Below are 25,786 nucleotides of genomic sequence, written 5' to 3' on the forward strand. Positions count from 1 at the left end.
TGGCGGCCCGCAGTGAGCGACAGGTCGTGTGTTGTGAAACGACTGCTTGTTCCAGCATGTTGGTTCTGTTATGACAGCAGATTTGACTTCTTAATAAATGAAATAATAAAAACATTACAGTCAGAGCGGGAAAAATGTTTCCAGCAACATGGTCACGACTGTCCTGTAAGGCTTTGTCCATCCGGGGCCTGAGGACGCGGAGTCTGCTGTCCAGCTCCGGACCTCCAAACTGGAGTAAAGTGGTGTCCGACGCAGAGAAGCTCGTGGGATACCCGACGTCCTTCATGTCGCTCCGCTGCCTGCTCAGCGACGAGTTCAGCAATGTGGCCATGCACGTGAGGAAGCTGGTCGGCACGCAGCACCCTCTGCTCAACACCGCGAGGTAACACTGAGGGGCTGGGTCAGGCTGACACACAGCAAGGGTACAAATGACACCCAACTGTACTCAAAAAGCTGTGAACAACAGCATGTCTTTTTTAATAATAGACATCATTTTTACTTTACACTCAATTCACAGATTAGCCACTGTTTTTATTTAAAAAAAAAAAAAAAATCAAATACAGGTCAAAGTCCTCTCATGTGGATTGATATGTATGTTGTGACACACACACACACACACACACACACACACACACACACACACACACACACACACACACACACACACGAATATATAGTACCAGTCAAAAGTTTGGACACACTACTTTGAAGAATCTAAAATCTAAAAACATATTCTGGTTTGTTTACCACATGATTCCATATGTGTTCCTTCATAGTTTGGATGTCTTCAATATTAATCTACAATGTAGAAAAAAAATTTAAAATAAAGAAAAAACATTGAATGAGAAGGTGTGTGCAAACTTTTGACCGGTACTGTACACACATGACCCCACCTGCTGATGTATTCATAGTATACCCTTACGTAATTCTATAGACGTGTGGGTAAACAACAATTGTTTGTAATCAATAAATCAATATTTGTCGTCGTCCCCCCAGTCAAGCAACAGCCCTAGTCAGAGATGGTGTATCCAATGATGGCTTTCAGACGCTATATTGCGTTTATTATTTTTGTAATAAATGCTATGTGGTGTTACCTCAGAAAAAATAAGTCATAAAATGCAGTTGGAAAACAGCTCATATGTAATATTTGTGTTTCACCAACAAATATTACTCACAAACTGCTATTGTTGTAAACGTTAAACAAAAATGACGACACTTTGCTCTTGGAGTAATTCTCCTATGAAATCATATCTAAACAACCTTCATCCTTTCGAAAACTAGGGCTGGGCGATATGGCCAAAATCTTCTAGACAAATAGAAAATGTCATATCTCGATTATGATATATCATGATACAGCATGTTTTCTGGTAATTAAAAAAAAAATAGTCTATAAAATAACCATATGGTTTTGTATTCTCTTCTGTGAGTTAGTAATTTAAAAATGTAAAGTACTAATAGTTTCCTCATTTAATTAAGAACTTAAGTGCAAAATAATCAGATCATCTGAGAAATTTGAGTTAGTATGTGCATGTTAGCAATTTAGACAACATAATTGGGTATCACAATACCTCGAAATATAATTTCCATGACCATTTTGAAATATTATAAATGATCATATTGAATTATTACCCAGGTCAATGCTCTCTCAGACAGCATCTGGAATATAATTGAGGTGAGTTAAAGAAATAAAAGTTTGTTTCCTCTTACGATCCATTCATTCATCCATGAACATGACACCAAAGAATAAAAATAACCAAATAAGTTTGGAGATAATCATCCAAAATAAGTCAGTCAGCCATGACGCCTCTGGTTAGACTTCTCACCGACCTTAGTGTTTACAGAGACAAATTAACCTTCAATGAGTGCATAACTTAAGACGCTTTGCAGTTTAAGATGTCCATACTGATATTTTAGTTTTATTGCAAAGTCAAAGATATCATCATAATTATGAAATGTAATTTAAATAGGATTTTCTAATACAGAATTTCTTCAAATGAACGATGCAATCGATTAGTGTAAAACTAAGGTTTGGATAACAACAGACTATTTGCACACGACAGGTCTGGACCACTCAAATAGTCTTCATACCTAAGAGAAAATGAAAGCGAAAATTGATGAATTCAGCAAGTTCTACTAAATCACTTGCAGAAGCCACTGAATATACTTCTACTAATATACTATACTTAACATGCTTGTATAAGTGGTTCTTGTGTGTATCCTTAAACTCTAACAAACATTTTGAATGTTTCATTTCCTCAAAACAATTGCAAAGCTGTTTTTAGTTGAAGTACTTTATATCCAGAATTGTTGACATCCATGTTTAATAGCTTGCAGTCTCCTTCCCTTACTTTGTTAGAACATTGCTCCTATTAACAGCCACCTGTTGACAAGTAGAATAGTGTGGAACCACTGGCAGGTGTGCACGGTATATGTGCATGTGGAAGAAGTAGTCAGTTTATTTTACTTAAGTACCAAAAGTAAAAATATAACAATGTAAAAATATTCTTGTTACAAGTATAAGTTGTGTATTCAAAATAATACTTAATGTTATTTACGCACAGTACAGTATTAGCAGTACAATGTACCTACTGTATCCAAACTAAAGTATGGATATATTGTGTATTTGACAGTATTAGAGTCTCACACTGATCAATGTGAAAGTAGAATATTTTGTGCGATGATTAAAGGGAAAGAAAAAAAAAATCTAACATTTGCTTTCCATGTAAACAAAAAATGTATAACTATTATAATGTATGTTTTTGATGTCAAATTTTTATCAGAAAAGTAAATAAGTACATCTGTAAAAAAAAATATAGGGAAAGTACAATATTTGCCTTTGAAATGTAGTGAAGTGGAAGTATGAAGTATCACAAAGCACTCATGTAAAGTAAGTTAGTTTAGTACATTACTCATATAAACTAATCCATGTAGACAGAATCAAAGTAAATACATTCTAACAAGGAGAGTGGGGTCAAAGCCTGGTGCTGAATTTGCAAGAGAACATTTGGTGAACTTACAAGAGCATTTCTGTACTGAATTTGGCTTTGTGGAAAATTTAAAATAACGGTAGCAAAAGCAAAGCCATGAATTGGTCCGTCCTTGAATGAATGCTTCACTTTCAGAGAGAGATTCAAAGAAGCATTGACCAAAAAACACACAACTATGGGCAAACTATGCAAGTGTAACTTTTCCAATCCTAGTTTAAATATTGTGATTAATGGAAATACTTTACAATGTTTTCTTCTGCATTCAAGGGCAAAATAAGACAGTTTACTGTGTCACCTCTTTTTGAGTATAAATCAACTTTATTAGATGTTCCTAAACAGACTTATGGTCAAACCATCTATTTGTTTTTATATCCAGTATTTAGCCATTTTTCAGCTGGTTTGTGATGCATCTTTAAAGCAACCACTGACATGGATGAGGGAGGAGCTAGAACAGGTCACATCTTCCAGATATTATCCAATGGCTTTAGGATAGGAGTTGCCCGAGCTTTGTAATGTTTTATCAAAGAAATCAAGAACTCTGAACACCAGGGGTAGAGAACGAGAAGAGAGAGTCCTCAAACTCAATCCCGCCACGCAGACGGGTGTGTTGGAAACAGGAGCCCAAGGGTGTAATAACCTATACACCTAAATCTGATATGACAATCCATTTGGGTGTTGTAGCAGAGGGGGGCGGAGGTGGGGGGACAGCAGACCTCTTGACAGTCTGACTCCTCACTGTCAGCTTGGGTTGGCTGGTTCGTATTTCCCACTGTGTCTCGGCCTTAGACGCGCGGCAGATAAAAATATCCACAATAGCAGACAGGCAGACCCTCGTGGAGTTGGGTTTCGGTGTTCCCTTTCCCTTTCATTCTCAAAAAACTGCAGCTCAGCTAACTTTGCCCCAAAGTCTGGAGTTACAGCGATTGGGGACCGCGGCCCAGGAGAAGAAACTAAACTTGCTTTAAGGACAGTCCTTGAGAGTTTGACTTCGACTAGTGTTTCCTTCCAACTGTTTTCTCACCGTTTCCCTCTGCAATCTGGAGCTTGATCTTCAATACCGCGATCAATACTCTGATTAGTTTAAATGGAGCCTAACTAGCCTGATTATTTCAGCGACATTGTGGACATGAATGGATGCTGAAATCAAAGTCTAAGATTTATGAATGGCTTTGTTTTTTGATTGATGCCAGACCAAGTGGAGGAATATTTGCTGCAGATTCAGTAGCACTAGCAACGCCAAACTTTGTCAACATATTACAAATAATTGTTGCCAATATGCAGCCTTGACATCTCTTTTTCTTTTTTAAACCTCTAAAACTTAATTTAAAATCTGCAACATAAACTTTTATTAATTAATCATGAATATAAGAAGTTCTGCTGTTTTTGTTTTTTCGTGCACATGCAGGTAGTAATACGGCAAGAAAAATGCAGCAACTGATCAGCAAAAGTTAGTATGAAGAAGAAGACTGTAACAATGGAAGTAAACCATGCAGGTTTTAAGATAATATGATTAGTTATAATACACATGATGCATTTGGTGAGTAATACAGAATATAAACAAATGTTGTTTACAAGAAAACTCCACAGGGCACCCTTTTTTAATTATTATTTATGAGGAGTTTAAATAAATCACCTTATCTGTTTAACAGAAGCAAACGCCCCCACAATGTCATTCTGCTTTTAGAATGTTGCAAAATCCTAAATTGGTGCATGGACGTGACATCACTCCTCTCCGGCTGAGCCCCTCCCAGTTCAAACCAGTGACAAGAGCTTGGATAATAGCGCAAATACATAAAAAAAATCTCCTAAGTGAAGAAACCAAAAACTGTTTGTAAAAAACTGTGTTCATTTGCTTTTATTCATAGTGAGAAGCTGATGAGAAAGTATGTTGAGTGAGCGAGCCATTAAAACCAACTCAATGTTTTATCATTGCAAAAATTCCTCAAAAACATTCATTCAATTTTATAACACTTAAAAGGCAGACAGAGGATCAATACTCCACCATACACACATGAGGTCCTTCATTTGCATGAATTACTTCCGGCCTTCTGCACACAGCGTCCAAAGTTCCTGAAATTCCTGCGCTGCAGTTGCGGAGCAGAAGGCGTGGTGACCTGTTCACAACCCTTTTTAAAATGACAGCAGCCCATTTCTCTCTTCTCTCTCTCTCTCTCTCTCCCTCCCTCTCTCCCTCGCTATCTCTCGTTCTCTCACACCATCCCTGTCCCACCCCTTTGCGGGGAGGGCGGTCGTGATTGATTGATGTGTGCTGGTGTGGATAGTGACATAAATATTAATCATCTGCCACCGCCAGGCCACTGGCTTAACCGGACTCCCCATGAGGAGAGCAGCTTCATCATCTTTTTTTTTTTTTTTTTTTGCTCTCTAGCCGGTTCATTGGGCGACGCTTCTGCATTCATCAGTGTGCCGGGCTATTTTTCCAATTGAGCAAAAAATTTGAACGACCATAAATAAATCTGTTATGAAAGACGGCCCTGCATAATGTCAGCTGTAGTGGGGAAAGGCAACATGAAGAGTTTGATGCTTTTTTTTAATTTGGAAGGAACAAAGCTTCAGGGTATTTTTCTTTCTTCCTTTCAGCACCAGAACACTGAATCACCACTGTGTATTTTTTTCCCGTCATGTTTTCTGGCATTCTCATTTCTGTCCCTCATCTCTCTCTCTCTCTCTCTCTCTCTCTCTCTCTCTCTCTCTCTCTCTCTCTCTCTCTCTCTCTCTCCGGTTCCCTCCCTCTCGTCATGCTTTATCTCCCGCATCCACTCTCTGCGTCGGGTTCCTCCACCTCCCCCATGTGGTGCAGGGGTGGGTCAGAGAGGGGGGTGGAGGTGGTGGCGGTGAGGGCCGGTGTCTGGGCATCGAGCGGAGGGGGCGTGGCCGCCTGTCTGCCTCCGAGCCCCTAACGAGAGCGTGATTCATGGCACAAGGGGCTCCCATAGGGACGGGATTAGAGGTGCTCTGTCTAACCGCTCCCCAGAGAGGCTAAAAAGATATTTAATCTGCCCACCGCCGGGCTCCGTGTGTGTCTTCATGGTGTGTTTTATCTACCCCCCCCCCCAACATCAAACCCAGGGGACATATACAATCCTACAGCAGGACTGATCAATTACATTCCTGTATTTGTTATCCACCATTCACTATACATTTAGCTCAACAGTCCCTTTAACATTTAGTACAATTTGCATTGTGTCATTAAGCCGCAATAGTGTTTTTGTTTCCTTGTTCCTTTTCAGATATCATACTAACATATGTACATATTAAAGCTGTTATAATCAATATTCCTATATAAGCGATGGCTCAAACTGCTCTAAGGAATCCTTCCTAGTGACAAACCCACAGATAATCATCACCCGCCTATGCAGCTCCTCTCGGCTCTATGAAGCATTTTATCATCTTTTAACTCATTGTTTTCGGTGTTGTCACTTGTTAACTTTACCGTTTCTGGTTCAGTCTCACTGCCCTCAATATGAATTAATTTGCATATTATTTGTGACACACTATTAGAAGCAACCAGGTCGATTAGCAGTACCTGCCTTGAAATCGGCAAGACTGCTTTTCAGCACAAAGGAGAAAAAGAGCCATACTTTAGATGTCGTATATTAGTCAACGTTATTCCCTTCCACTATTTAAACCACATATCTTTTTCATACGCAGGCTGAATGCGTTCAGGCTGTTATAGGCTCTTAAACATTGCTCATTAGAACGGGGCAGAGGGAGCAGGTGTAATAGGAACTGGACTCTTTGTGACAGATGGCAGCATGGTGTTGGGGAAAGATGTTAGAAACACGAATGCTACATGTTGCTATTTTTTATTTTTTTTTAAAAGTCCTTTGGTGCTGAGAGAGAATGGACTACATACTGCATTGTGGTATTTTGTAAACACTGTGAAGAGCTTAGCGTTTGGTTTCTGAGTCCTTGTCAAGGACACCGTGTGTGCTCATTACTTCCAGTATACAGTTGAGTTAAATGACAAGCTTTTCATGTTTCCCTATTTCTTTTTCAGGGGCTATGTCTACGACAGCAGGAACAACCTCCAGACCAGAGGACTGATCGTACTGCTGCTGTCGAAAGCGGCGGGGCCGAGCCACGCGGCCTCTGACCTCCTGTCACAGGACATGGTCAGCGGGATCTACCCTAGGTACATGACCTGAAGTTACCGACACCAGGAAAACTGTTTGCATTTTTTTTACATTGGTTTCCTTCACAAGATGGCGCGTTAGGGACTGCATATATCGTGTATGCGCACCAGCTTTGAACATCGCTAGTCAGATCCATCAAATGTCTATCAGCTATCCAGAAAGCTGTTCTTCTGGCTTTGTTTTTGTTTTGTTGATGTGTCTCACACTTCCTGACATCTGCCACACTCCCTGAACCCTCCCGCATGTTTGACTTCACAGCTCTAAGTTGCTGCAAGTATCAACATCCGCTATGCACTGATGAATCTTCCTCCTATGCAGGAAATTCTGTAAAGCCTAGCTAATAAAAAAAAAATACAAAAATGTATTCGGTTGCTATTGCGTATAAGAAAAAAACAAAAACATTGAGAATATTATGCCCTTGAGAATTTTCTCAAATGTTGTCCACCGACCTTACTCACAGTCAAAGAGCGGCTTAGGAAGCATGGCCTTACCATATAACAGCTAGTTACCCACCAGGCAACTTTGGATAAAGATTGTCATGCTGGTAATTCAAATCCACAGCCATTGGTTTGTATCTGTAACCACACACTGGCAGAAAATTCCCATTTTACATTGTATGTGCTACTTGGGAGAAAACAGTGGGCAGTAAACATGTGTTACATCGCGTTGTCGAGCCATAAATGTGCATGGCAAGCAGAGCGAGAAAGGCGATGCCGCTTTGGTCCCTGTTACATGGCTGCAGAAGGATAAATAGTGAAATAAAATCCTGGTGTCAGGTAATTCTATCTCGTCCTCAGTGGTTTAACGTCCATATCAATTCCTGTAAATGAAGCACTACATCATATTGTGAATATGATGGAATGGGAGGGAGATAAAACCATAGTTACAAGATGGGATGGGTTTTTTTAATATTATTTTGGATTTTTAGATTGTAGCTAATTAGAAAAAAATACTTTTTAAAAAGTCCTTTCAGTTGCTGCTTTGTATTCATATTATCAAATAGTTACATAATGTGGAGATGTATTAGACTGACTTATAGCCAAAAGGCATTTTATTTTTAAATTGGCCTTTAAAGTGTTATCCTTATTGCTTCTGTAACTTCCGGGTCCGAAAAGTCCTTTAAACCTGCATTCTTTCTAATTGCCACCATTTTTGTTCAGATGGAAAAATCACATTAACTATTGGACAGATTGCGATACATTTAATTTGACACTCATGGTTCCCAGAGGATCAATCCTACGGATTTTTCATATAGGGACAACAACAGGTCACAATTTTCCCCTGATCTAATGAAATGGCTCTACAAATGTTCAGAATTCATGTTCCTCAGAGGATGAATCCTTATGACTTAGGAAGGGATCACATGACTTTTCTCAGCAGGTTGACGTTTTTGGTTTTCTCTTGACTAACGTTGTGAACTTTGGTGATCCCCTGAATTTCCATCTAACACCATCATTAGGTCAAAATTCCAGTTTGTCCCATTCTTTGATTTTTGACTAAACTGTTGCAAAACTAATGAGTTTCCCATCAGCCTCAGCTGTACGTTTAGTGCTGGATTGCATGTAACATGCTTAACTTTATTGCAAACAATGTCTGTTTGCAGCAAAAAAAATTGCCATTATTTGCAATGAATTGGCTGTGATTGTTATTTTTTATATCCTCACACCAACCTCTGGCTAAGTGGTACATGTAATTCACCGTAACTACAAAAAACAATTATTTGTTGTCAACTTCTTGGTTCTGAACAGTGACTGTGTCGACGCTTTTGTTTCGTTTTAAAATATATGAAAGGACTTTGCTTAATAATATGTCTGGAACCACAACATATATTGATGTATTTATACATATTCAAATGTGAATTGATAACTGTAGTATTAATGTGCTGCTGTTAATATGCCTCAGGTAGCACCTGAAGGTCCTCCATGGCTTTCTCTCTCACACATTGGCTACCCAGAACGAGGCTGTGTGCCAAGCGGTTTCCAGAAGTGACTGCTGTGTTTGGCGTGGCTGTGCGCTGGGTGCCTGAAAGGCCTCTTTCTTACTACTAGCTGGCACAAGGCGCGCGTGTGTTGTGTAGCCGTGTCCGTGCAGAAACATCCTAATATTAGAACTAATTGCAATAACCCCAGGCGCCATGGAAGCGCTTTCAGTCCGCGAGGCAGAGCCGCGTTGCCAGGTTGCGCCTCTCTACAGGAGGAGTTATTACAAACTCGCCATGTGTCACAACCGGGCGCTCGCATCACTGTGACTCTGGATCACTGAATCTAACGTGCAGCATTCCCTCACTCAAGTGTGATGGATAGACCAAACCCAAAACACACACACACACAGCATGACTTGATCACCTCATTTGCACTATCTTGCGCTCATTCTCTCCCCCTAGCAACACCCCCCCCCTTCTCTCCCTGGGATCATTAGCACCTCTGATGGAAGAGATGGAAGGATGGAGGGAGTTGGGCCGGGGCGGGTTTGGGGGGGTGATTGAAACCTCCGGGGGATGGTTTCCTCCCTCCTGACAGGCAGCATTTGTAAAACATTTCCCACTCTGCTGCCTGACACTGATGATTCACAAAAGCACCGAAATGATGGATAGAAGGATAGATAGACGGATAGATGGATAGACCTATAGATAGATGGATAACACACACTCTCACAGATGCAACTTGTACCCACCACACCTCTTAATTTCTCGTGACAAATGAAAGTCGTCTCACTGAACATATCACACAGCCGGTCTGATTGACAGGACACCTCTTTAAATCACACACAGGGACGCACTCACATCCGCGAGGCTGCGTTTTGATGGCGAAGGCAGACTGCAGAGGGAGGAAAATGGAACAGAACAGTCAGGACAAGGGGCGTGGTAGGGGGCGTTACACCTCGGCAAGATGGCATCGGTTGCTATGCAACTGGGCACCAAAGCTATTTATACACCGGCCCCCTTGTCCCCCTTTTTTTCCTCCCCAAGCTCCACTGTTACCCATCAGGACTGCTAGATTGGAGGCATAGCTTTTGGATGCGAATACATCGGGGTTCAACTGATTTGGGTTTTTGGTGGCTGATACTTTGTGCCGTTGTTCAGTACTTTAAAAATCTAAAGAATTTAAGTAATTGTGTTTCCTCATAATAATCAGTTTATATTAGGGTAGGTCTCTTACACATGATCATGGGACACTTAAAGTGTCCATTGAAGCCAAACCAATAGATTTCTGATCTCACCAATCACCTTATGAGTTAGAGTTTGGAGATATGACAATAAGTACACTGAAAGATGATTTTAAATTGTCATCCTGACAGATTTTACTACACTATTTATGCCACCACAGCTATCCTTTTTTAATATATTTTGGTTTATTAGGACATTTTGAAAAATGTTGCAAATGAATGATTAGGACTGTTTTATGGCAATATTATCTTTAGGATCTTCTGCATCTGATGATAAGGCAACCGAATTTATCATTTGGTAAATTTGCCAAAACCAGGCATCCCTATCTGGTTCTTTTATCCTTAAATAGTTTCTCAGTGGCTTTTTCCATAAAATGTACTATATTACAATAAAGTATATAGATATTACAGAGGATATAGGGGTGTATCCATATGGCCCGCTGCTTTTCTGAAAATAAAAATGATAAATTAAAGTTGTTAGGGCAATTAATTCAAAAGAGAAGATTTTTATAATCATACATTTAGAGGAACTTCACTATTGCATACGTGGGGGGGAAAAAAAGTTGTATAAACTTTTTTGCTGCTCGAGAGAGAGCTGTGCTAAGTCTGATAAATTGCCTCGAGTGATGTCACTTGAGTTAGTGTTGGTTAGCCGAAAACAAGACAAGTTTGTAAATGAAAAGAATCCGGTGGTGTCGAGAGGTGAGCTTTGCAAAACTCTGTAGCCCGCTGCTCAATTCTGCTTGAGGCTACATTAGCTGCTACTAGTAGCACACCCATAGATTGTATATAAGAAGAGGACGAAGACATCGTGACTTCACCAATTGGTTTTTGGAATACTGTTATGCGATTTCTTCCGTCGCCATCTTGGATATACGATGGTTGCCATGTTATTTTTCTTGCAACCAATAAACGGAAGTTACCAGATTTGGAGGATACTGCTCTGGTAGCGGCAGAAGAATGCGTGGAATAAAAAAGATGCTATCTCCACATTGTTTTGGACCCATTTGTCCTATTATCCGTTTAGAGTTTGAGCTGAATCGAAGGAGTGCTCTTTAATTGTAAGTTTGAATTAACTGAAGACAACTAGGTCTATATTTCATTGTAGAATATTGATTTATAATTAAGACCGAAGTCAGCCTCAGTTCCTGAATCCTGTTATAGGGCAATGTAGAACAAGTGGTCTGTGCTTGCTGGTCAGTTCAGATGAAGCTACATAAACGCTCCTGTTTAACTGTTCAGACCTGCAGTAACCGTGTTTTCCACCTTGATGGATCGTCACAATAGAGTGTTGATGTGGAGCCAAAATCATGAGCAGATGACAGGTTCATCACAGGTTATTAATTCATTTTTGTTTTGGAGTTAAACAAGCGAGTAAGCGGTCATAAGTCTGACCTCGGTCTTTGATACAACATTTAATATGTTAGTTCTGTGACCCGAAATCAGCCACCGCTCTTCATCGTCTTCCTCTCGTCGCAACAACGAGTTCTCCTCTTTAAAACCTGCCGAGCGTAGTCATCACTCCGAGGCACCTCGAAAACACGCAGCCGCCAATCCATTAATTTCCTCTTATTTCCAACCCTGAACTTATTAACTCTCATTCGGGGCGACCGTGTTGTTGCTCTGCGTCAGCGAGCTGAGAAACCAACCAGACAATGGATGTGATTGAGAGGCGAAATAGATGACATTATTGAATTTTAATCACATCTTTTCCACACCGACGTCGAACACGGCAATTACCTGGCTACAAGACGATGTGTGTGTATGAGTGTCAGTGTGTGTGTGTGTGTGTGTGTGTGTATAGGAAGGGGTTGGAGCGCAAGGCAGACGACTGGCTCATCAGGTTCTCACAGCGGCTGAAAGAAGGTCGTAAGTGGCTATCAGCGCACCCAACCCTGTCTGGATAGATCCCTCCTGTCGCAGCGTGGCGAGCTCCTTCCATATGGAGAGGGGCCTAATTATCCCCCACCAATGGCTGAATCAACATTTGATTATATCCTCCCTAAGGCTGCTCTGAAAGGCTCTATTCAAAGACCACTTTTATGTCTTCTCTCTCATAATCAAGAATGGCTGTTATTTGCTAATGATGAGTTTTCATTTCTTTTTTTAACACAGCCACCCCGACACGCTGTGCTGCAAGACGTCTGACATATGTGCTGGTTTATGCCCTTGAGTACGCTGATTTTGAGTTGAAAGGTTTTTAAAAACCAAATTGTAGTTGTAGAGGAAATCTCTTCTTTTTTCTTTTTTCTTTTTTAAACATACACAGTCATTTATTCTTTTAAGTTGTTAATGTTTCAGATAGCAGTTGAATGAACTGTGATGATCCCTGCAGAGCTGTGTTGCGTATTTAAGTCAAATAAAAAAGAACTCCACAATGTGAATATTGCATTTTATTGACTAGATAAATGTTTTGCCTCTTTTGCTAGAAGGATGAAATGAAACTCTCAAATCCTTCGTCCTCGATTGATTCCTTTGTGGTCAGAACTCCTGTACGCAATGCTGCGAATGAGTTTCCCACCTGCATATTTCAACAGTATAAAGACAATGAAAAGGTTTCTGTCAAAAAGCTCTCTAACTGTCAAACCTCCGGAACGCCTCTCTTAAAAGCTGTTGACAAAAAACAAAGAAAAAACTGTGATTTTTTTAAATGTCATTTTCTTTTCTTTCTGTTTCAAAGCCAGAGGAACTTGGCAGAAATCACTGAGTTGATCCACACGGCGTTCCTGGTGCATCGTGGGATAGTCGATCTGAAGGGGTGGACGGACTCAGACGGCCCGCTGAAGGACATGGAGTTTGGGAATAAGATGGCGGTCCTGAGCGGAGACTTCCTGCTGGCAAACGCTTGTACCGGACTTGCCCAACTGAATAACACTAAGGTACCCTGTCTCCTAGAAACAAACTTTAGACCTCTAAGATATCTGACCTGACATCAGTGATGAACGACGCCGTCCTAATACGAGCTCCCAGCTGTCCTTACAGCTCCACATATCAGTGTCTGTTCTGATCCCTACATCTTCTCTCTAACACATCCAAACTCAACATCTCACACTTGCAATGATTATATATTGTAGCGTTCCCACAGAGCATGGAATTTCTGTAATATTCTTGATTTTTAAGAGGCATTTTCCCACTGCAGAGTACCCGCAGTGCAAACGTCCAATTCGCCCAATCATTTTATTTTGTCTAAATATTTTGTCTAAATCTCTGCCGCTGAGCATGCATCGTGATGTTTTCACACCGCACTTCCTTCTTCACTCAAAGAGAGTAGCCCGATGGATCCCAACCTGGCGGCCGCAAGATAAATCTGGAGGCCTATGAGATGATCAACAAGATTAGCCTGGTTCAAGACCTCTGAATTACCACCCACCACATATCGTATTCATTCAGCAGCTCAGATAAGTCTGGTGTGTTCCCCTTTGACTGCTGTTTCTCCTAGTTAGAGAATAAGAGTTTAGTAGGCCAGATTAATAATGGGGACGTATCCTTCCTTCAAAAAAGTTAGAGAAGCAATTGACCAATCAGATTTCAGTAGGTGGGATTTAGAAAGGGCACGTCATTTTCCTACATTGCTAGCTAGCACCTAAGCTAAAGTAATAAAAAATAAATGCAATTTTTAAATGGAGTGTGGATGAGTTTGACACAGCTGTATATGTTTATATGGATTAAATGAATACCAACTCCTTAATCAACATATTCCTTCAAACAAAGTGAAAAACCTTAAAGGTACCCTGTGAAGTTTTGACCACTAATGGCGCAACAGAGCGATGTTTTTAGAATTGGATGTGATTCACATTTCATGCAATCAGCAGTTAACCAGCGGTTAAGATCCGCAAATGTTTTGTGAGGAAGACATTTACTAAACACTTCTGTTAAAGCCTGTTCATGCTTCTTGCGGTCAGCTTGGTCATCGTTGTGCAGATGGCAATTTTAGAACAATCACAGCCTGGGCAACTGTGCACGGAGGGTCCGAGCGCCGGGTCGCACACCTTTTCAAGACTAGGTCCCACAAACCGCGTCAAATTGAACGCTCAGAGCAGCTCTCAATCACAGGTGTCACTCAGCATTCAACAAGTAGACTTGTCTACTACAACAGAGCAAGACAACGGTAGAGGTCTGTTGTTGAGACGTTCACATTGTGCTCACCGCAAGAAGAATGAAACGGGGCTTAGACCTTAAAGTGACCAACGTGTTTTTGTGAGTAACCAGACCCAAAACTAGTCACCGTAACTTCTGTGTCAACTCACGCATCATCAGGCACTCACTCCTGATCGTTCAGGCAATACAGAAGAAAAGAACATCCCTCCCAACAAGAAATCAGCAAAAAAATCTTGGGAAACACTAGTGGCGTTTATCTCTTTAAATCTCTGAAAACGATCAGTAAAGCTGCCTCCAACCAAAGTCAAAGGTCAGAGAATTTGGGAACCAATGGCGTAGGTGGTACTGTGAGGTCTTATCTTTGGATGGCATGTTACGATACTGTTTGCTTTTCTGTTCAGCCACAGTGAATATCACACTGCTACGGTGAAACACATCTGTCCTCCAAAAACACACCTCTCAGACACGCGCCTTTTACAACAGCGAATGGTAGACAATGTGGTTTAGGAGACACCATAGACGTGCACACCATGGGAATCCTGCTTATTGAGTTTTCAGTTTTGGACGTGCGCGTGTGGTGGTGGTCTCGTAAGTGCTCCACAGATCATATCTGCTACGTGGCCTGGTAACCCCCTCGCTGACAGATGCTGTCACCACGCCGCTCTGTCAGAATGCGGTCGCCCGGGCGGATCAAAATAACCGTCTCTCTATCCCACTTGTGCCGTCGGCCCCACCAGCCCTTATCGCCTTCCCTGCAGCCTCGTATTCAGCACGCAACCTTCTGGGTTTCTGTCTGCTCTGTGGCAAACGAAGAGACGCCCTTTCCAATATGTAACGTTAACGGCATCCACGGTGTTTCTCGTGTAGGAAAAACACATCAGGAGTTACAAGCAAACCAACATTTCCTTTTTTATAAATGAAAGATAATTTTGAAGGTGTGGCATTTCCTTTTACAGTGCTAATCAGCTTTCATTGGGATTTGTCGGTGCAACAGTGCTATGAGCGATAATTGTCAATCTGTGGCTATGCAGCCAATTACAGTAATAGAGTCGATAAGTTGTTTCCCTGAAAAGATGGAGGAGAAACAACAACACTGGGAATGAAACAATGGCAGATCTGCTGATGGCTTGAGCTAATGATGATGTAATCACATTACGCGGCCGGTCATTCAAAGCAAGCATGGTGGCAATCGATTGAATTGGAGTCAGGGAGCGATCCATCCCTTTTTGTAGTGCGTTTCATTGTCAAGGTGAGAGCAATGCCGTCCAAAACTCAAGTGGCACCAAATCACCACACAGACAGTGCCTGAAACTGTTGGTCCAAACAAACCAGCAGTGCTGTTTACAGGGAGTGTGACTGTAATCTGAAGCGGCCACAGGAAACGTCCCCCCAAAGTGGACGTTTTTTTTTTTTTTTTTTTTAAGGGTAATAAGGAGAAGGACATCCGATAGCCGGCAGTTACTCGTGTTTGAAAAGGTTAGCAAAACAAAATGAACGGAGGGCAAACCACAGTATGCGCTGATGCTCATATTTGGCTGTGTTTTTGTGAAAGCTGTTCTCCGCTGCTTTATGAACGAGGGGGGGGGGGTAGATAACTGCAAACAGGAATAAAAAGACCATCACACTGAGCTTAAATTACAGGAATGGGATTTGTTTTTCTTTAACTGTTAGGAAGATAGGTCACCTAAACCCTTCCTATTTGGGAGTTCATGTGAAAACATTCAAGTCTTGGACATTTTTGATCTAGAAAAGATTCACATGCTCCTAAATGCCCACTCAATTTAAACCCTGAACCTCCACTTTGAATTTCATCAGGGTAGTTTTCTTCAAAATATTTCTTCAAAGGGCAGCAGAAGACAATTATTCATCATAATACAACTTTCTTTACAGGCTGACCCGTCCTCCTCGTGATGAGTAAACTGAATTCCATGTGTTTTAAATTCTTGGATTGCTCTTTTAAACACTACACCCACCCTTGTTTAGCTACTCAATGAGACCACACATAGGTAGTTGCTGATATTTATAACTCTATCAGCTCGAAAGTGCGCTAAATAGATCGTCTGTCCGTCTCTCCTTGCAGCTTGTGTGTGGTCATTGTCCCACATCGTTTTAATACACAGGATGACAGATAAGTAGTTCTTCCAGCTTTCAAAGTTTTCTCATAAACCAGCTTTTTTTTTTTTTTTTTTTTTTTTTTTAAGTCAGTGAGAGCGATGGAGATCATGTGTCGTGGCCTTGAGAGGAAACCTATGCCGCTACTTGTACAAACTGTAAAGTAATCTCACTGTGCGGCTCCGGTTTCTCCCCCCCCCACCCCACCCCACTCGCAGACCTGTCGGCAAAACACGATCTGGCTGGATTTGGGAATGGAGTAAGGGGGAGGCAGGGGCAGAGCTTATCTGATACTTTCCAAAAAAAGACCCCCGCCGGCCCCCACTTCCCAAGGCAGGCAGAGACACCACATCTGGTAATACTGTAGGCACATTGTCCTTCCAGGTCTGTGGGCGAAAGCTCGGGTTGCCTCAATATTTTCCCCCGGTGGATTCGGTTACCCAAAGGGCACTGCGACGCTGACGGAGCGGGCCAGCGTCACCAGACTTTTCTGATGAACCAAGGGTGTCTGGGATGAGCTGAAGGAGCTCTAAATTTAACCTCATTCATCTGGACTCTACGGGCGTGGCCCCCCCACCCCCACCTGCTCCTACGTCCACACTGTGGCTGGGAATGGAGGACGGGGTGATCGGCTTTAGGTTTTTACTCATTCATTAGATCCAGACTCTGAATAATCATTTGAAAAGATGCAGCTTCCTCCTCTGGTGGTTGATAAAGGGCCGGTGGCGTTTCCGTGAGCTAAAATGTAGTCATGCATGCCCCCTGCAAGAGGAAATGAGCAACTGCAGTCTTAACAAAATTATCCAGACCTCAAATTTTATCAATTTTCTTTTAGTTGTTGCCCTTTTTTAATTCTCTTTTTTTTTTATAGTAGAAAGTTATATTCTCTCAGGTCAGTTCCCAAAAAGGAGCCTGTTTTCCTGTAGTTTAGGATATGGATTGACTTGGACTAAAAAGAGAGAAGAAGTTTCACATTTTTCATCCATATTTCTGTGCCTCTTCTGCAGAAAACCACCAATACATAGATGCTCTTAACCATCAGCAGATTAATAATACAAATCTGCAATGACAAAAAGAGCAGAGCAGAGCAAAGAGACAGAGCATCACTCCTAAACCTCGTTAAGCCCTCTTCTCGCTGGACACAGCTTCATTTGGTCTCGCCATCTGCCTTTTTAGCTCCATTTCGGCCCCTCGGATCAGACAGACACCTGACCTGTCTCCATGACAGGACGTCTCTATAAATACCAAGTCTAATGAATGAAGGGGAGCCCCGGATCTTCACGGGATCAACAGGAGCTTGGCTTCAGCCTGATAATGAGCAGGTGGAGTTCTCGGCAGTTCACCTGGTTTCCAAGCCTCGTCTCACCTCCGATTTCTTCGCCGAACCAGCTGTTCAGATGAGAGTGCTGATAGCCCGCACTTCAATCAGGGGGAATTGTGGTTTTTAATTACAAACGTCACGGATGAACTGAGCAGCGTGTCAGTTTTGATCGACCTCATTTACATCTACATTTTAGGAGTTTAATCGATGCCGTTAGCCGGAGTGATTTATAACGAGGGAGAAGGTTATCGGTTCAGTGTCCCAGTCCAAGGACACTTCAGCGGGACACGCTGCTGATGATGGACATGTTGACTGTTACCGAGCAGATCAACCCCATTGTTAAGCTCTGTCTTACAGATAGCAGAGGATGGTGTGTACATGTATTGTAGTTTGATGTTCTGATAGTGCTTTAAGATTGAAATTTTAACCCAAACGTCTTGTGTTTTTAATCTGTTTGACAGGTTGTTGAACTGATCTCGAGTGCCATCGGTGATGTGGTTCAAGGAATCTACAGTGAGAACTACAGTAATACTGAGGTAAAGCATCGGATCTGCATGGCAGACTACAGCATTGGAATTGGAAATTGTCCCTTAAAGGCTCCTGGAGTCGAATACAATGATCAAACATAAGTGACTTGTGTCTAAAAATAAAGACAAGGCAAATCCAACCTTATATCATACATCATTTCATACATAAAGGTTATTTAAAGAACATTACCTACAAATAGACAGCGTAACAAGACGTCCAACCTCAGAAATTTAGATTTCGTTTAGGATTCTTTTTTTATTTATTTTTTAAGAAAAAGGCTGATATTCAATTTTGTTGCTATTGTCCTCCAAAAACTCTGATGAAAAGAACAAATGCATCCTTCTAACAAGTATTGTCTGTGTATCCAAAGACTTTGTTGGCATCGTTGTCCCAAATGTGGATTAATCCGCCACTGAAAATAGTCCCCAACACATGTAGAATATACTTTCCAGAAAGTACAGTGCCCAGCTGTTTGAGGAGATTACTAAGACTTTCTATGCCTCTGCTCGGCGCCAGCCATGGCAAGAGACATAACGTTTTCAGGGTTGTCTGTCCATCCATCCGCCTGTCTGTCCATCCATCCGCCTGTCTGTCTGTCTGTTCGTCTGTCTGGTCCATTCTCGCGTACGCGATATCTCAGCAACGCCTAAAACATTTATTTTTTTATTTGTCACAAACTTCCACTTGTACTTCAGGATGAACTGATTATAATTTGGTGGTGAAAGGTCACTGTGACCTCACGATACACATCCAAAACATCCTATTTTTATGCTAATTATGACAATTTCACATAAACGTCTGACAGGATAAAATGATGAAGTGATGACGTTTTGGACGAACACGGATGCAGACCTTTATAAATAAGAGTCTTTCTCAGACTGACCACAGTGCCAGTGAGCAGGAGTTTCCCTTCATTTTGCTCTGCTGTTTTGGTTCTGCAGTAATTTACTGCTAGTTTAGTTTTCAACAGAGTGGCGTCACCGTGTCCCTAAAAAAAAAAGTATTTCATATACATAACCAAAGAACTTGCGTTTTATACTGTGTGGCTTCTGTCTGCCCTGCAGGAGAACAGTCTCACTGACGGCGTCGACGTGGCGGCGTGGGAGGAGCACGCCTTCCTGTCGCACGGGGCGCTGCTGGCCAAGAGCTGTCAGGCTGCGATGGAGCTCGCCAAACACGACAAGGGGTCCCAAAGATTGGCCTTCAAGTACGGAAAGCACATATCACTGGGCCACAAGGTAAGTCCAATCTGATCGTCCCACACAGCAAATAAATTGGAGGACACATCAATAAGGGTCAACTTCCCCGACAGTGGGCTACATTTTGAGGTAGTCACAGCTGAATGTCTTTGTTTAAAGGCCCTAAAAACATAATTTTCCAATCACATGCTTGCTATGAGCTATGACCTTACATCTGGGTCGATGCAGTACTAAAGACTTGAAAGTTTCAGTGGCTTTAATATCGTTTTTGTCCCTCCTGACCACCATACTCTTTGTGACTGGGATCAAGTTAAATCAAATTAAAGGAATACATCTGTTTCAAACAGGCTGCTGATTGGCTGCTTATCCCACTGTTCTCAAGGAAGCAGCAGTATCTAAACATTTGTCTCTTCTAACATATGTATATTAATACGTCTCTTGATGAACCGTTCCACATCGTAGCTGCTTTCATTACAAAACTGACAGCTTTGTTAAATGTAATCATTCCTTTGTAGATGGAGCAGTATTGGAATACTATCCTACTAGTACATAACGTTTAAGTGTCTTTTTCTTCTCACATCAGAGACAGAAGTACATATATAATGGAGATGCTCTGACATCGCTCAAGGCTGGTATCTAATTGATGCCAGCCTAATAGTCGTCGGTAAGAGTCCTCCTCTCGGTGCTGTGGTTAGTCAGATCCTCTCCCGCTGTGGCTCCCTGCAGCTGCCTGTCTGCAGGCCTCAGTGGCTACAAGGAATCTCAGCATGGGACAAACCCGCAGTGAGGTCTTTGAAGGACAACCGTCCTCATCGGACTAGCTGTTCCTCACGCTGCTCATTAACAGAGTGTCGGAGTGCACGCTCACCTGTTTACCGCTGGGCTGGTTTAATTAGCTGGTCACAAAGTATTGGATCAGCCTGATTGTCCTCTGATTGGCCAATGCGCTCTGTCTCCCCTGCAGCTGAACTCTGACCTGCAGCCGTTTGTGAAGAGCGGCGTGGGAGAGCCGGCGTCGTTCAGTTTGAGCGCCGCCCCGGTGGTTTTCCACCGTCAGATCGTCGGCCAGGAGAGATGGCGTCAGCAGCTGCAGCAGGTGTGAAATATCTCGACAACTAACTATGGATGTTGTGGGAAATTGCAGACATACAGTACCAGTCAAAAGTTTGGACACACCTTCTCATTCAATGGTTTTTCTTTATTTTTTTTTTTTTTTTTTCTACATTGTAGGTTAATATTGAAGACATCCAAACTATGAAGGAACACATATACAGGAATTATGTGGTAAACAAACAAATGCTCAACAAACCAGAATATGTTTTATATTTTACATTCTTCAAAGTAGTTGAATGAGAAGGTGTGTCCAAACTTTTCACTGGTACTGTACGTGTTCACCTGCTTACTTTAACAATACCCCTGACTTTTCCTCTAGCGCCACTACTAGTACAGTACTGCCACATTGTTTACTTCTGATATAACATGTAAGAATTATAAATGAATAGTTTGACATGCTGCACCGGGTTTATTCAATGCGAGCAACCTGGATTTTCAAGACACTTTGGCCTTGAGAATGTAGAACATTTAATTAGGCTTTAGAGGGTTTGTGGAATGAATGGTTAACCTCTAGGCCACTTAATTCCTGTATTTATGTGTTTGATCCAACTCACAGTTCTCTCCATTCTTCGTTTATTATTTTGTCAGAAATTCTTGACTTGAAAAGTTTTAGGTTCATCAAATTGTACCTTTTTTCTTTTTTAAAAGGGCTGTTGATCACAATGTTAATGCAACCTTACTCTCCCTCTTCTCTGCAAGGCAACAACACTGAGAAACCAGCTGGATTACTCAAAGGTAAGCCCACTAGTTTATGTACTCCTCTATCCTTCGTGCTGTATTTTCCATTGTTTTAATTCAACGTATTCACCTGTTTTCTTACTGGCACGGCGTCTGTCCGATCCATTACGGAGAAACGGGACGTCTTCTCACTGTAACCCCATATCAAAAGTTGAGACACGAGCCTCCCAAAGTCAATGTGTGAGGGACGAAGGGGAGGGCCGATAGGGGTGCAAGAAGAGACCGAAGCTGCAGAGGAGGGGTCTGGCGGTGTTGTGGGGTTATCTGGTCCCGTCTGAAACCAGAGCAGGAAGGATTGGTTACCGAGGCCTATTTGCGGAGGAGACACTCCGGCTCTGAGACAGTGGCATTGTGAGAGAATCTCCTTCAGCAGACCTGTCGAGGAAGGGGACATGGGGAGAAGTTTGAGGGGAAGGAGAGATGAGGGGACACGAGGAGGAAAGCTGAGAGCAGGACAGAGGGGGAGGGATGTGATTTTTGGGGGAGGAAAAACAAAGACCTTGGGCTCACAGGCGTAAAAGTTTGCTTTGATTTAGCACAAAGATGGGAACGCGTTATTAGAGGAACTTTGTGTAATTTCCTGGCATTTACAAATAGACTAAATTATTTAGCATGTGCTTTGATGCCGTTCACTCTGATAAATAACCAAATCAATCTTCTCAGAAACTCTAAAACTTTGATTCTGTTTCTTACTCATTCTAGTCTTTTATCCCCAACTAGAGAACAACCCCAAACAGATCCTTTTTTTTTTTTTAACTGATTGAAGGATCAAAAGGAGAGTCCAGATTGGTTTCAAGTTAATATGATTTTAAAGAAATTAATACTTTTGCACTAATAATACAAGAAAATGTGACTAAATGAAAGAAGTGAGGAGACTTGAAGTCTTCCCGCATCTTCAACCAACACACTGACACATAATGAAGTCGCTGCGTAAAAATGGCTTCAACTAAAATAAAAGGAAGAGAAGAAAACAAGGACCTGCTGCATGCAACAAGAGTCATTTTCAAGCAAAAATGGTACAAATCAATTTAATTTTTCAGTTTTTAACGATGCTGATCCTATTTATTACAGCTAGAATACTTACTAATAGATATAGTATAAATTGTTATAAATATTGAATAGATCAATATGCACAAGATGGGGTTTGAAGCTGGACTGAAAGAAGGAACAGGTGGAGGTGGAGGTGCATGTACAAGGATTAGGATGATCTGAGGTAACCTAACATGCAAAGAGAGGAGAACGGGGAATACTAAGAGATAACATCAAGTTGATGCAGAACTAAACAGGGTTAGCAGATAACATGGTTAAATGTGGGGGGGGAGAAGAATCACTCCTGAATTGCATAAGCAGCAAGTGTGATGTGGAATTCGACATCTCCATTTTTTAACATAGAAGAAACGCCTTCGGGGATTTCCACCTTTCGAAATTCATCGGATATTACGCCCTCAGCAAAAAGACGTCCCAACACAGCAGCAGTAAGACACAAGGAGACGCCCATAATTCACTCAGTCTCTGGTTGGGGCGGATCTGACTTGATGTTTTCCATTTCCTTGTGTATGAAATGTATATGTTGTGTATGTGTGTGGAAGTCCCAGGCCTTGTGCACACACACACACACACACACACACACACACACACACACACACACACACACACACACACACACACACACACACACACACACACACACACACACACAGACTTTCTCCAATTAGTCTTTTTGAGAATGCATTTCCTTTTAAATTAGATTAAAAAATAAAAAAAAGCTTGTTGGTATTCAAATCATTCACAAATTTAGGCAGTCACACTGGGGGAAAAAAAGTCATCAGAAACACTATTGACATCGTTGGTGAGCAAGACATTTTAATTTGTCCGCTCTGCACTTCACTTTATTACCTGGATCGTAGCTAAAACGGTCTGTGCAGCGCTCCTGTGACCTGGTGCCATAGTTAGGAGATTACAAATGACAGGAGAGGCTGGGAGATGCCTGGTTAGAACCTCAATTTCCCTTCTCATCGTCAAAAATGTCCCCGCAATTTTTAAAATCTAACTCACAGTGATGAGCCTGAGATGTTTCCCCTGTAGTTAAATGTAGTAAGCTGCCTCCAGTGGTGCCAGAGGCAGCATACATGATTGTGTTATACAATGGGATTTCTGTTTTGTTTTTTTCCTTTTGCTCCCTAGCCATACTTTAAGTGAGCGCCAACTTTTCCCCGGCTCCCAACAGTTTGTCGTGGTTGACGGCTGGACGGTAACAGGAGCGACACAAACGTGACAGGCTAACGTGTGTTTTTCATCCCACCGACAGCTTCTGGCCGCAGTGAAGTCTGAGAAAGGCGTGAGCTCAGCGGTGGACTTATGCTGTTACCATGGCAACAAGGCTCTGGAGGCCATCCAGGCTTTCCCCTCCTCCGAGGCTCGATCCGCCTTGGAGAACATCGCCTCCGCCATCTCCAAATTTTGACCTGGACTCAAACACACACAGACACACACACAGACACAGAGTGTCTTTGTCTGCAGAGGCAACAGGACGAGAACCAGTGAACAGTTGAGACAAACCAACTTCTTTTAAGCCCGGTGCTGACTCATGTCTGGAGAAACTGCTCTTCTCTGTTGTGGATCACAGTGTCCAATGCAATGGCTATACCCATAAATGGTCATCATTAAAAAAAAGAATAAAAGCCCATTACTTCAGCATCACGTCATGCATTGTGTTGTGCTCTGATACATACCCTTTCTCTCTTTCCCGGTGGAGGAAGTATCACGCCAAGCTGCATTTAAAAAGCTGCCAGTTTTATTACCACCTTGCTTATCAGCGAAAGCACATCCAGGCAGAACGCATTTTAAGATGTTTTGCAGAAAATGATGCACCAAGCAGCGCGTCATGTTCTAACAAAACCATTTTTTTAAATAATTTTTTTAGAGTCACCCAGGTTCACCCTGCTCATTACTGCACACCTCAGATGGTGTAGCTGCTGGATGTAGTGGGTGTTTGCCAAATTGAGGAGCAGCTCCAATCCGGTTGTAAAAATGTCCCAAAGTCATGTTCTACCAGGTATGTGCTGCTACTGATAAGCACAGCTGCAGAATTGTTTTGAAAAAGGTCTTTTTCTAATGGCATTTGGCGTGATATTCGCTCCACAGGGGGGGGAGATATGGCATGAATCAGGAGAAATGTCATCTATGTTGCCTTATTATGTCCGTCCCCATTCCTGTGTATGTGATCCAAGTCGACCCAGGGGTGGGGAAAGGTCACACAGTCTCTCCTCTTGGCCCAGCCAGCGAGCGCATTGAAGCTCCGCCAAGCAGTAATTATTAATGAAGAGACCTGAGCAAATGGACAGGAAATGCAGAGGTATTGATTGGGCCGGCTGCCCTGCTCTAAGCCGTACAGGCTGGCGCCAGCCTGGTGGCCTGTGGTTTCCCAGGCTGCTGTCTGCAGAGGAAGGGGGTGGTGGGAGGGGGGGGCAGCAGCCAAGGTGTGAAACCAGGCCACCGCTGGCAGCTGTCCGTCACATCCAGGCCACACCTGAAGGACAGAGCACAGGAGACGGGATGAGACTAAAAACAGGACTGGGCTGACCCAGAGGAGTCTGTGTAGCTCTAGGGAACAGCAGTGCATGTGGGTATCATATCAGAACATGCTAGCCAACTAGAAACTAGAAACTACACAATACTCAAGTAATGGTTAAATGTTTGACTTGGAAAAAGAGAGTTCCAATTGAAGTTTTGGTTAAGTCGGTAACGTCGCAATTATTTGCAGGTTCCAGAAGAAACATTTCCTCTAAATGACAGGAAACTCCTGTTAATGATACACCACGCTGGTCCAGACTGAAATATCTCAACTGTATTACATGGATTCATGTTTATGAGACATTCACAGTCCTCCTTAGTTTGGTGATTTTGATAATTAGCATATGTTAGCACGCTAACATGCTAAACTAAACAGGTGGACATGGTAAACATCATGTTTCCAGTGCAGTTTGAGCATGTTAGCATGCTGGTGTTTGCATTCAACTCATCCAAGGCTCTTAGTGTTGTTTATTAAATGGTTTCCCAAATTATAAAACTTAAATAAAACTTTGCACTTTAAGTTGCTTTCAAGTTGCACCACTACAAGCTCATTCTAGTCCTGTCCCGTCTGTAAAACGATGATTCCTACCTTGAAAAATGCTAGCTTGTTATGTTAAAAAACATTTAAACATTACTTGCTGATATTCACTGGCAGTATTGCTATTTTTCATCTATGTTTGCACACAACTCATAATTATCTGATCAGATAACTCAAATAATAATAATAATAATCAATCCTTTATTAGTCCCACAATGGGGAAATTATTTCTCTGCATTTAACCCATCCCGGAGGAG

General features: G+C 42.0%; 1 protein-coding gene across 1 annotated transcript; it reads left to right on the plus strand.

Annotated features, from left to right (window-relative positions):
• On the plus strand, positions 1–25,521 carry pdss2 (prenyl (decaprenyl) diphosphate synthase, subunit 2). Its single transcript, XM_054613667.1, has 8 exons — positions 1–382; positions 7,009–7,143; positions 12,990–13,188; positions 18,302–18,376; positions 19,433–19,606; positions 20,532–20,663; positions 21,380–21,415; positions 23,727–25,521. The coding sequence occupies exons 1-8, from the start codon at positions 135–137 to the stop codon at positions 23,880–23,882; spliced, it is 1,155 nt and encodes a 384-aa protein (XP_054469642.1). The 5' UTR covers positions 1–134; the 3' UTR covers positions 23,883–25,521.
• Positions 25,522–25,786: the final 265 nt, after the last annotated feature.

Source organism: Anoplopoma fimbria, chromosome 15, assembly GCF_027596085.1.
Source record: "Anoplopoma fimbria isolate UVic2021 breed Golden Eagle Sablefish chromosome 15, Afim_UVic_2022, whole genome shotgun sequence".
NCBI classification, from domain to species: domain Eukaryota; kingdom Metazoa; phylum Chordata; class Actinopteri; order Perciformes; family Anoplopomatidae; genus Anoplopoma; species Anoplopoma fimbria.

What these genes read in the sequence shown, in the direction of transcription:
- pdss2 (XM_054613667.1), top strand. Translation starts at nt 135, where the DNA reads ATGTTTCCAGCAACATGGTCACGACTGTCCTGTAAGGCTTTGTCCATC. An exon ending in ACATATCACTGGGCCACAAG is followed by an intron (nt 19,607 to 20,531) that starts GTAAGTCCAATC and finishes TCTCCCCTGCAG; the next exon opens with CTGAACTCTGACCTGCAGCC. An exon ending in GGCGTCAGCAGCTGCAGCAG is followed by an intron (nt 20,664 to 21,379) that starts GTGTGAAATATC and finishes CTTCTCTGCAAG; the next exon opens with GCAACAACACTGAGAAACCA.